Source organism: Amphiura filiformis, unplaced genomic scaffold (assembly GCF_039555335.1).
Source record: "Amphiura filiformis unplaced genomic scaffold, Afil_fr2py scaffold_25, whole genome shotgun sequence".
Lineage (NCBI taxonomy): Eukaryota > Metazoa > Echinodermata > Ophiuroidea > Amphilepidida > Amphiuridae > Amphiura > Amphiura filiformis.
The window spans coordinates 452,046-465,134 of NW_027305489.1; the positions used below are offsets into that span (position 1 = coordinate 452,046).

At 35.8% G+C, this 13,089-nt stretch overlaps 1 protein-coding gene across 1 annotated transcript; it reads left to right on the forward strand.

Annotated features, from left to right (window-relative positions):
• Positions 1-16: 16 nt before the first annotated feature.
• On the forward strand, positions 17-9,533 carry LOC140143698 (FAS-associated death domain protein-like). Its single transcript, XM_072165513.1, has 5 exons — positions 17-123; positions 2,698-2,987; positions 5,722-5,828; positions 6,698-6,724; positions 8,320-9,533. Exons 2-5 carry the CDS (start codon positions 2,722-2,724, stop codon positions 8,547-8,549), a joined length of 630 nt encoding a protein of 209 aa, XP_072021614.1. The 5' UTR covers positions 17-123; positions 2,698-2,721; the 3' UTR covers positions 8,550-9,533.
• The last annotated feature ends 3,556 nt before the right edge of the window (positions 9,534-13,089 follow it).

A 13,089-nucleotide genomic window follows, 5' to 3' on the forward strand; every position in this document is an offset into this window, starting at 1 on the left:
TGACAAAGAAGGTCAAATCGCAGGTCATAGGTCACGACGGATTCAGCTGGGATTTTCCCGGAACAACATTAGATTTCTGAATCATGATTTCAATGCTTTCCTGATTGAACGTTTGAAAATTTGGTATGTATTTTGTGATTTATGTATATAATGCAGTACATCATGTTTTAAATTATAAATGCCATCCACACAATAACATTCATTCACATGTATTGATTTGAAATAAACTAAATACTAATTCAGTACGTGCGCACAGTTTTTTCGTGAGACATCTCTGGATAGCAAGACTTCTTTAGTCGGACACTTACGGATGTTTGTTACCACTTACGTATTGCAAAATATTCTGTCCCGCAATAGAGAGATACCCGAATTGAAGTAAGCTTAAAGTTAAACTTAAGTTTTAATTTAATTTAAAGTTAATAGTATACTTCCATGTAGATACAGACTTTAACTTTAAGGTACATATTTCGAGGTGCATAACAGACACCAAATTTGTGTCATAACAAACACCAAATTGGTGTCGATGACCTGACATGCATGCATTCTTTTGTGATGGTCTTTCAATTTGTACTGAGTGTCCTTGGCAGACTTGACTATGCTTCAGTGGTCATGAAAGGATTCAATAGATAACCTCTGCCCCACTAATCCCCAGCTATTGTCTGAAATTGCACCTCGGAAGATATATTATAACAACTCAGTCCCTCAAATGATAGTCATATAACGACCAAAAGATAAATGACTGACTATCATTGAGGACTGAGTTCCGCAGTCTAACTTCCATGGTCTAAGCTGTGCGCCAAGCGTAGACGAGCGTACACACAGAAGAAATAAACAATCACGCTGATTTGCTGATCGCAGCCGCACTTGACAACAAGCCGGTTGACCCATGCATTGGTCGTCGGCGCGGCGCATAGTAGGGGACCTTGTCACTTCTACGCGATCGCAATTCACCAGCGCGCGCGTACCCGGACCACGGAAGTAATAAAAAATTAACTTTAGTTTAACCTTTCTAAAGGGCACATATACATTGCTTGGACAACATCATATCATTGGCAAGTCAAAATTATGAAGAAAATGACGCCTTTTTTGAGAAAATAATTAAGACGTTTAAAATTAATATTCCGCAAAAACCAACTTAAGCGGTGAGTTCCTTCGAACGAGACAGATTTGACCTAGAAAAAAGTTGACGTCATCATGAAATGAGATGTGCCTGCTTTGAGAGAAGGGACTGTAAACGCTCTCAATGCACAGAACGTATACTGTTGTTGTTCTCAGAAAAAAAAGTCAAATCAAGTGTTACAAATTTAATGGTTTTTAAACATATGGTCATGGATAAAATCAGCCACTTCTTTTTTTATATTAGTAAAAATTTGTGATTTTACAGTTCATATATCAAAATCATGAGAAATATTTGGACTAAAAAATAAAAATTATTTTGAGCTTAGAATTTGAGCGTGAGACTACATGTAGTATATTAGTATCAGTGATCAATATTGTATTTACATGTATATGCAAATAAACAATTGTCACTGTTGGTTCTCCTATGTTAATTGCCTCCTTTCTCCTAATTGTTGTTTATCCTAATTGTGTTTATCCAGTCCAAATTCAACTCTTTCAAGCTAATTTGAATTGACCACCCTGTACACATGATGGACTATAGACAAAATTAATTTTGGTATGTGTGGCAGTGTGGGCATAAGCTACATCTTAAACCCATTCATGTATCATATAATTGCTTTAATATTGTTTACTGTAGATGGAAAATAGTAAACCACCAGGGTTGTCACTACCGGTACTCACAAAAAAAAAAAATTTAATTTCAATTTTTTTTTTTTAAATTTGTTTACATTTCAGGAAGTGGATGATGATATTTCATCATAAAAAGAGCAAAAATTTTTTTTTACGGGGTGTTACCCTCAAAGCCTAGATTCCCCGATCCCTAGCGTTCACTAAAAAGATTTGCTACGCTTCAATTGTCTTCAATATTTTAACCAGTACTTTTTTGGTCCTGTTGACAACCCTGTAAACCATAATGGTCGCTTTGTGAATACTCTCAATCATCTGGGAATCATACAATGAGAGAATAATTCCAATCTATTGAACCAGATTCAAGGTGTTCAACAACACAACCCAGCTGAAGGTCAGTGGTACTGACCATAACGGTGGGTACTCCAAGGTATGTTTGGATTGATCTGGTTGAATAGATTGAAATTATTCTCTCACAATGGTAACAAACTTTTTGTTTGTTTCACCCTGTATATTTGGTGTTACCGTACATAATCATTTTTGTAATCCTTACACAATAACCTTTCAGAATACACGTTTTTGAGATACATTGGTTAAATTGTAAAAGGATCAAGCCAGATTTCCTGAAAATATACACACAATTGCATTTTTTGGCCTTCAAAATTGTGTATTATTTCTGACAGGCCTAGCAATGGTCTAAACAACATAAACACAATAAGTATAAATTACAGATTCACATGTCTTAAATTAAATCTGTCAGAAGTAACCAATGTAATTTCGGTTTTACATTTATACAGAGTTTGACGTAGCCAGCAGAATAGATGAAAAAGCTCTATCGCAATTTTGCACCCCATTTTTAAAACTCTTCATTCATCAATTGATTGTGGATCAACACATTCAGATTTGTTTTCAAATATTTTTACACTTTATATATGTTTACACTTTACACAGTTAGCACTCTGACACTTCTACAAGATGGATCGAACAAGACAATACAACGCAGCTTTGATGGATATCAAGGCCAACATTGACCAGATAGGGCCATCCATATTAGAAGACATCAAATTCTGCTGTGGTAACATTGATGGGTTTTCTGCTAGTGATTTGGAGAGTATTAAGTCTGTGACCCACCTGTACAAGAAGCTACAACAGTTGGATATGTTAAGTATTGACAACACCAAAGACCTCAAGGATATACTGTCATCTTGTAATCTGGTTGCATGTGTGAAGAGATTAGAGAGGTAAAGACAAAATCAGGCCATAAAAAAACATGTTTCCTTTCTGTGAACTTTCGAGACTTTTGTCAAAAGTTTTCTTCAAGCAGAAAGCATTCATGTGACATTGTTAAGGTTATATTTTTCAGTCACAATATCATATTCTAGCTTGTGTATTTTAGTATACATTGTAGACACAGTCATGATCAGAATTCATGATATTGTGGCAATGCATCATTATGGTTTTCGTATAAAAAATGCTCGCCTATAGATGAGGTGACCTCAATGTTTATCAACAAAGGCAAGGGACTGGTATATTTTAATGCTTGAATGAACCTCATGCAACCACTACACTGTTTAATAGTCTTAGGTCGTGTTCTCACTACAGACATGGGGTCTCGTACCTAGGTCCGAGTCCACATACAAATGGACTCAGTCCACATTGATTTCGCGTTCTCACTAACACCAAAATGCTGATGTAGGATCGACTCCACTTACCCGGATGTTATAATATCAAGCGCTTCAATGATGACCATGATGTCACAAATTCTGTTCCAATGCATGTTTTGAGCCGAACTCACAGCACAAATCAAACTTTACTATAGACTATCAATTTGGAAAGATCATGTTTTATTTCCAGGCCCCTGATATATTCCTTCAATCTATGGATATGTTATTTTGTGATATATGCATGTATTTGGAAAGATCTGAAATAAACACCTCTAAAACTGTTATTTTATATAGGCCTATACGTGTAAAATGAGAGAAATACATCGGGTTGTTATTTCTGATTTTGGTCAAGCACGCCTCTAAGTATCAAAAATACTAATTTTGATTGGTAATTTTAACTCAGTCTAGCAAAATGTACACCTCAAAAACGAATATTACACCTGAATATTCTTTTGTATTATACTGTAAAGCCCAATGTCGTTTTGTTTAATTCGGAAACTGGATAAAATCTGTATCTTGCCGCGATGCCGTTGTTTTCACACTGCACGAGAAGCATGCTGCTCATCAAACTACGGCAAGCATCTCGAACGAACGAACGTCCGTGTATATCCACTTTCTCCTCGACTTTTTTCCGCATAAAAAATAAATATTGTAAATTCATGAATTAAAGCATGCATGTATAAATTTGTTCTATAATACCAGCTACGAATTTTAAAGTTAAAAATGCATGTTTACATTTTATCATGGAAAATTATATAATGTAGACATGTATATTGTATAGGCCTATAGTACAACGACGGCCATCAAGGTTGTGTATACAACATTTCGGTATAAGTGGATCGAGTCCACTTGTAAACGCTGTTCTCACTATGCTGTTTGATACCACGTCCTAGGTGCGAGACTACCTCAATGAGGTGGTCTCGATGCTACATCCTGGATGTAGGATCGAAACCACTTATTTCGCGTTCTCACTATGCTTGGAAGTGGACTCGATGTAGGATCGAGTCCACGTCCTGGTATCAAACAGGCATAGTGAGAACGCGCCTTTATTGTGATGTGGCGGGAGTTTTAAAAACACAAGCCCTGAACAAAATATGATGCGCGTGCATACTGTCTGGCCAGGCCTGGAAAAAATGTGGAAAGTGGGAAGCTCCTTCCCGGGAAATTTGGAGGGAAATTAAGGTCCTTAAACAAAGAAATACATAAGAATTTGGAGGGAAACTTGTCTTTTTGAAGGGAAATTTTGATCATCTTCCAGGGAAATTTTCATTTTTTCCATCCCTGCTGTCTGGCAAAAAACAATGGAAATTGTGATGATGCGTGCGCATACTGTCAGACATTGACGTCAGAAGTCATATCATCTATAAAGCTGCTAGAATTGTTTTCATGATATGGGAGAGGTCCAATGTGGGCTAATGGCTAAATTAACCAAAGTTGGGTATACAAGCCCTGTGTGTCATGTATTATATGTGTTTCAACTCTTTTTAAAACTCAACTTGTCATATAAATCTATTCTAGCAAACATTAAGGAATCACAACTATATTCTATCTACAGCTATGCACATTCTTCACCTAAAAAGAGAACCCCTCAATAAATTTTATCCAGTCATCAAGTTAAAAAAATTAATTGTTTGCTTGTCCGCGCTCCACCTACCCTAACCGGGAAAATCTAGAAAAAAGTTTTCATTGAGCAAAAGAATACTAACTTTATAATTTTGGAAATTCTAGAGAAAAAGGTTTTAAACAGTTTCTTCACATTTCTAATCTGTTTTGAAACATGACTTACTATTGTGATACAGTGCAGAAATATCCCAATTCACACCTATTTATTTTAATTGTTTACAAACATGTTTTGCCTAACAGAAATATCATATTCTTTATATTTCAAATGACAACTAAGGAAAAAGTTTATAATAAAGAAACCCTGGGCAAAATCTGTGTTAAAAATTCACATAAAAACTGAATTGATTTGTGACCCAGAATTGAAGGAAAGTTGTGCTCAAATAGATTTTTATATTATTATATTTAAAATGTGATACAATCTGGTCCATGGGGCCAAAGTTTGGCAAATTTGAAATTGAGATAAAGGCAAAAATATGGAGTAAAAAAAGCAAGAAAATGTGTAAGAAAATACACATCACAAAACCTCAGAACTCTAGTGTTTTCGGTTATGACAACCTATAATGTACAAACATTAAGATAATAATTCTCAATTTTCAAAAATGCCTCCTTTGGAGCAGATCGTGTCACAAATGTACTTTTAAATCACTTTAAAACACATATTTGTTGATTTGTTTGTTTTGACCACTAGATATGAGAATGGAGGAGCACAAAGTGTACAACCTGTACAACAACCACATAGTCAAGGATATGGTGACAGACATTCATCTGTACCTCCAAATATAAGACATGCAGATGGTAAGTTCTGTGCTGGCTTCCTTGATATTACTCATCACTTGATGCCCCATGGCAAATCTGCAAAATCATGCAAATAAACCAATTTTGAGGCATTTCTGAGCTCTCAACCTCCTATAGTTTGCCCATTATTCAAATCCTGTATCAGCCTATGCTCAAATTGCTCATGTACGTTGTCAAGTCATTAGGTAGCCAGCCAATTATATAATCAACAATTGTGGAATGCATTGATGTGATTTACACATACCAATGAAAATCAGATCATTCTAAATTGTGCTCATATTATTGGGAGCATGCTCAGCATGGTGGCCGAGCGGAACAGGCTCCAACTCATAATCAGAAGGTTACAGGTTCAAGCCTCGGCGACACCATCGTTTTGTGCCCTTGAGTAAGGCAATTTATCTCAATTACTCCTCTCCACCCAAGTGTATAAATGGGTACCGGAATTCTTAAATCTTGGAAGGAGGTGTGATGATCCACAGCAACATTTCACAGTGGAGTCTGGCCTAATCACTAACGAAAGAGATGGGCACTCTGTCTGTAAAAATATGCAGGTTCAACTCCTTTATAGTAACTTTTTACCATATTATATAGCCTGTGAAGTGTCTTAAGTGCTTTGCAGAAGGCGGGTAGCAATCTTGATGTAGCAACCAAAACAATGGCTTTGTACTGCAAACAAAATTTGATAACATGTGCTTGTGGGTGTGGGGGTGAGTGTGAGACAAAATATATATATATATATATATATGAAGGTTTTTTTTAGTTTTCTCAGAATCACCTGTCATGGACTTATAATAGGTAATTGTTGTATTCAGGTATTCAATTGTCTTCCTTGTCAACCTTAGTTACACTCATTTTAATATTTCTTACAGGACCTATCATACAACCAGAACAAGCTGGTAAGCATATTCACATATTTCCTTACCTCTTTACTCTTTCGCTGTCCATTTATTCATGTCTTTGTCCCTCTCTCTTTTCTGTCTTCTAGTTCACATGGCCCATGTAATAGGCTATATTCCATTGAAAATTCACACTACCCATGTGGAAGATTTTGGAAATATGTTCCACAGGGGGAGTATGAATTTCAAATGGAATTAGCACAATTAGGCATCTCCATTTGATTTTCATACACCATCTGAGAACGACTCAATCTGAATTATCCACAGAAGGAGGGTGGGTTTCAAATGGTGCTGCCTAATGTGTTCATTAATTTTTCCATGAGTGCATACTAGGGACCGCCAGGGTTCGAACCCACAACCTCTCGCACCATAGTCGAATGCCGTAACGATTGAGCTAACTTGACTGCTATCTTGAAGTCAGTGCGAAGATAATGGCAGGTTTTACATGCCACAATGCAGCTGTTATGAATATGCCTATAACTAATAATTATTTTCGCAATATTTCAACATAGAAAGAAGGATGATTTATTTACTCGCATTTTGATGCTTCATTTGTCCAATGTCGTTCAATATTAGTGCTTTTAAAGAAAAAAATCTGAATTTAAAAGTTGCAGTTTTCAGCAATCACTGAATGGTTAGTACACAAGCATTATAGCATGTAAAACCTGCCATTATCTTCGCGCTGACTTCAAATCAATACAATATGCCTGTGTGGCCAAAAAAATTGACCCCCCCCAAATTTGACCTTTTTACTTATAATTCAAGAACGGTATGTCGAAGGTAGGTCAAACTATACTTTTTCTGAATCCTTGCAATGAGAGGAATAATTTAGTGTGCTTGTTAACCAGATTTGAGCAACTTTTAAATTTGAAATGGCGGCCATTGTTAAAATGGCCGCCACTGGAGTTCATCCCTACGGTTTCCATGTTAACATGTTAAATATCACTCAAAAGGGCCCAAGGAACAAAAATGATACCACTCGCAGAGGATCTGGAGTGGGGTGCATGGGGGCCTTATATGTGACGTGTCATGTCAAAAGGAGACACTTTTGGGCAGGATCGTAAGTGGAGATATAGCCAAAAATCTGCCGGTGGGTGATTTTTGCACAATTTGGGTTTGTTGCGAATTTGTGATGTTAATAAATGTTGAAATATTGTCGGATAGATTCAGACTGGGATATAACTGGCATTTTGTATTTTTGAGACATTTTTCAAGTTAATTCCTTCTCTGAACATTGTCAATAATATTTTTTAAAGGCCGATATCTCAATTTCCAATTTTATAATATCATAACTTCCGAACTCAATATCTTCGCTTAGGAATGTCCGATTTCATTGGAGAAAACGGCGTTGTGGAGCAAAATAGCTCTGTATTTAAGATATGTAAAAACATCAAAATTCATAACCTGTCCAAAAGTGTCTCCTTTTGACATGACACGTCACATATTATCTAGCTCATGAGCTACTAAATTCAAATATCAGACTATGTACTCTAATTTTTTGCAAACATATTTTCTAATCTGTTTTATAATCATTAAAAATTAAAATATAATAGTAAGATTAAAAAACATTTATCAATTTGTTTTCTCATTCACAGATTTGAGCGAAGCATTTGACATCATTGTAGAAAACATTGGACGTGATTGGCGTAGATTGGCAAGAAGACTTCCTGGAAGGAAGATTACCGAAACCGAAATTGAGGTTCTTACTGATAGACACAGTAGGGATCTGAGGGAACAGTCTAGGGGGGGTGCTACTTATGTGGAAAGAAAAGAATCCGGATCTTGCGAAAAAGAAAACCCTAGTAAATGTCTTAAGACAATGTGAAATGAACTATATTGCAGATCGTGTTGAAGGATGGCAGATAAGATGAACTGACATATATAATTGCATAGTGAGAGAAGCCTTTTCCAAAACTTTGTTTGTCCACCATCCCCATGGGTCCATTCCCCAAAACTTGACAAAGCTTTTTAAGTCTCAAAAAGCAGTCGTAATTTACTTACAACGCATCATAAAATCCATTTCACTAAAATGACTTAACATCGGTACCCTTCATAAATAGGGATTTACTACAGGTACCCTTCGTAAAGTTACATGTAGTAGGAAGGTATTTGCAACCTGCGAAGGGTTAAAGGTTTAGTGAAATACACCCATGTCACTCATAGGCCTATACATTGTTGGGCCATTAGGTAAAGATTCATACATGTGTTTACAAACTGGCAAGTCCATCTACCTTTTGAAGTGATTTGAGACTCCTTCCTGTATTATGTTGCTGTGTGAGGGGGTGGTCTAACACTTCTCCACACACAACAAGTACCTTCATAATTATCATAAACCAGTACCCAATTACACCATGGTGAAGTGAAGCAAACAAGATTAAGTGCCTTGCTAAGAACACAACACATTGATCTAAAATTGAATGCGTTTTGACTACAAACAGGGGAAGAGGCTTACACATCACACACTGGAACACAGAAACATTCAAACATTACAAACTAGTGCACAAGATCAAATTAATGATGCTTAATAGCAATTCTTAATATATATGTTTTGACTGTTTTCATTAAAATGTAGAATGTTTCTGTATAGTTAAAAAAATATATTAACCAACTAACCATTTAAAAAATGATCACCACATCTCTTATTTATTAAATTGTGATCAAACATGTAAAATATTGAAAACAGTGGTGGTGGACTGGGCCAGTTTTGGAAAAGCAATTCTAGATTATCAAGAAAGTTAAAAGCAGGCATAGATTGCTTGTCACTCAAGGAGGTTAACAGGTTTGTTAGCATAAAATTGATGCGTCTAATGCACTCCCCCTTCGGGACTCGTGCATTAGACGCATCAACATCAGCGCAAGTGCATTATTTTGTCTAATTTCTCGAGCAACAAGTGGTACACGTTCATTAACCTATAAATAAAAAATGTTGACTTGTGGAGGATGACTTGCTATGAGGGACAATCCAAGTATGTTAGATTCCCCATAGATACCCATGGTGGCCACACAAAATTTTCTTTCTTTTAAGGGATCTGGAATGAGCGTTTTGAGCGTTTCGACAGTATTTTTTAGGGACATGAGAGAACCTCAGACATATCGAATTGCATTCTGAATACGAAGCATGTATATCTCATATCAAATAATTTTCATTTTTTAAAAATCACGATATAATACAAATTATAAAAAATTTATATTTTTGATATATAACAGCCCTCGAAGTAAATTTTATAAATCTAATGATATATTCTTAAAGTGTATGTAGCTGGGAGGAAAAGCCGACGATCAATTTAAAATTTTGACCTTTCATATTGAAGATATGGATTTTTTTTCCCAAAAAGCCCTAATTTTTTTTGGTGTTTTGGGAAAAAAAATCCATATCTTCAATACGAAAGGTCAAATTTTTCAATTGATCGTCGGCTTTTCATCCCACCTACATACACTTAAAGTATAAATCATCAGATTTATAAAGTTTACTTCGAGTACTGTTAAATATCAAAAATATCAATTTTAATGATTTGCCATAAAATGTGTATTACATTGCGAATTTCAAAAAATCAAAATTATTTGATATCAGAATGACATTCTTCGTATTCAGAATGCAATTCGATATGTCTGATGTGCTCTGATGTCCCACAATAAATACTGTCCAAACGTTCATACCCCTGCCCTTAAGATATCCAGCACTAATTTCAGAATTCTCTTCACAAACTGATGTTATCAGGGTAATAGCCATTATTTTGAAGGAGTGTGGAACGTAAAGAAGTGGTCTTTATTAAGGAGGGAAAAATCACATTTTGTATGTAAAAAGTGGACTTTAAAACTTCTAAGGTGGACCTTTTGTGTCTGCTTTGAACATTTGGAATGGAAGAAATTGACCCTTGATGTGTGGTATTTCTTACAATTTTAGTTTGAATATGTCAACAACAAAAAGTGGATTTGGGAGAACATCCTGTGGCTATATGCCAGGCCTGTGTATTAGAATGTGTGAAGGGTAGTTTGGGGTGTCTTAAAATTCCTTAAATTTTGTTTGTCTGCTGTAGCAAAACAAGTTGAGATGCAAAATTACAAATAGGAATGTTGTCTTATATTATCAACACAGCCTCAGACATGTATGAATTCATTGACTAACCAAGTTTTGCAAATGCCTGAAGTTTTACAAAACCCACCCAAGTCCACAGAAAGTGATTTTGAAAAAACTAAAAAACAAATGTGTATCATACATGCTGGGTATACATAGACGCACGTCGCATGTAGAGACTGGATTCGAGTTCAACTTTTATACGTATTATAGGCCTATGTACAACAATTTCCCATGCTCAACTCAATTTGGCCAAAGTATGGACTTGGGTGGGTTTTGTATTCATGTATTCAAATACATGTACCATATTTGGCCTAATTGCTTCCCCTATACATTTCGTCGACGGGTCCTTAAAGAACTGTAGCAAAATTATACCCTCGATTAGAGAAAAGCGAGGGTAATAAATTTTGTTCCACTGGTTTCATTTTCCGATATTGGATTTCATAATTTGATCTCATATACCTCGACACCTGCTGATGTTTGACCTTTGGCATGTCAACACATTCCTGGTGGTCTGGAGGTCAGCTGGGCAGGCCAGTGGCATGACGTAATGCAATTGATAAAAATAGTGGTTGAAATTAGTCTCAGCGCTGGAATTGCCAGAGGGCATAAAGTATGGTGACCCAAGTCCAGCTGGTTATGATGACAGGTTGACCACTGTGTTTTTAAGACTAACCTTCATGCCCATGGCAATTGCCATGGCAACTAGCTGTCAAAGCTAAAAAAACTTGGAAAAAGCGTGCATTCAAAAGTTTTAAGGATGTGTACACGAAATGAAAATTTATTAAGTGACAACTGTCGATAGTCCAGTTTGCTTCCTTGAGAGTCTGTGTGTGATACACACGTACATGATCAAATATCATGTGAATCCGTACATGTAAGGCACAATGAGAGGTGTGATGACTGCACCCAGATACACCACCTTTCATCGCATGTGTATCACACCGCAGATGCCTCTATCTTATGGAAGCCAAATGGACTACAAGTGCCCCGTTTTCAATGCACCTACACACAGTCTATCAAATTTCTATAAAAAAATACCTTCTAAACCTTCAAGTTTAGGACATTTTAAGATTTTGACTTCAGATACACTGTAGCATGTTTCTGCATATAAATTTCTATTCATAACTTTCATTTCATAATGTTGATAAGCACACCCTTAAAATGACTGAATGAAGCACCCGGGTGCTAATTAGGTCAAATATGGTACACAGATATGAAACTGACTGTATGTAGAATTCTTTCAAACAGATGGACAGCATTTTATGCCCTTGACTAGGTTATAATTTAAGTTCATAATTTTAATAATTTGCAGGGGACCCTTGGAAGGGGTTTTCATCTTCTCATCTTCTGTGCATATTGTATATGCATAAGCAAGATCAGACCGACCAAATGTGTAACAACCAGAAGTAACAAGAAATAGCACACACTGCTTGTGTGTAGGTAAGCACAAAAGAAATGGTCAAATTCTTTTGTGTATGCCTATTGTGATTGTGCAAGTGTGACCTTGTTTGCAGATACACTAAGATGCACACTGCAATTTCAGCTTTTCCACCTATATCTATATGAAGAAATCTATGTTTTTGCTAAAATGAAACCATAGAATTGATATTGAAACTCAAATGTCATTTAAGAAAATCATAATGACAGCATTTAAAATTTAATGAAATATATTGTAGGCCTATAATACTGTACATGTTAACCATGTTAACTATAGAAATAGACTATTGGTCCATTGTTAAATATCAAGTCTCTGAACAAGCATCTTGGAAAATGGACTGATGTTTGTAAAAATGGTGTCAAAAATTATTGGAAAGAGCTATCTACTTTGTTTTTTCGGTACTTACTGCCAATCACATGTTCTTTAGTATGTAAAAGTTTTAAGAACAACAGTAGAATAATACTGCTACTACAGGGGTTAATTTAAGCAGAAACAAACCTTGTAATCACTGTTAAAGTCAGTCTTGAAAAGTGGACTGATCATGGAAATCATCTCCTCTGAGCTCCTGGAGCATTTTGTTTGTCATCCTAAAAATGTTTATTTTGAACTATATCATTTGTTCATTTCATACGATAGAGTTTTGGCCGAATTTTTTACACTTTTCACATCCAGGGGTGAGTTTAACAAACTTTGATTCACTTTCTTTGGAAACCATTACATAACATTACTCAACATCAAAAACTTCATTCACAAAAAATAGGTCCTTGCCTTGCACAACTTAAGGATACAATACATGATTTACCGACAAGTGACTCATTTCGGAATGCGATCATGAATTTTGAAGAAAAA

Excerpts from the sequence above, each read along its gene's own strand:
- LOC140143698 (XM_072165513.1), top strand. The coding sequence starts at position 2,722 with ATGGATCGAACAAGACAATACAACGCAGCTTTGATGGATATCAAGGCC. Across the intron at positions 5,829-6,697 it reads AAATATAAGACATGCAGATG|GACCTATCATACAACCAGAA; the intron begins GTAAGTTCTGTG and ends TATTTCTTACAG. Across the intron at positions 6,725-8,319 it reads CATACAACCAGAACAAGCTG|ATTTGAGCGAAGCATTTGAC; the intron begins GTAAGCATATTC and ends TCTCATTCACAG.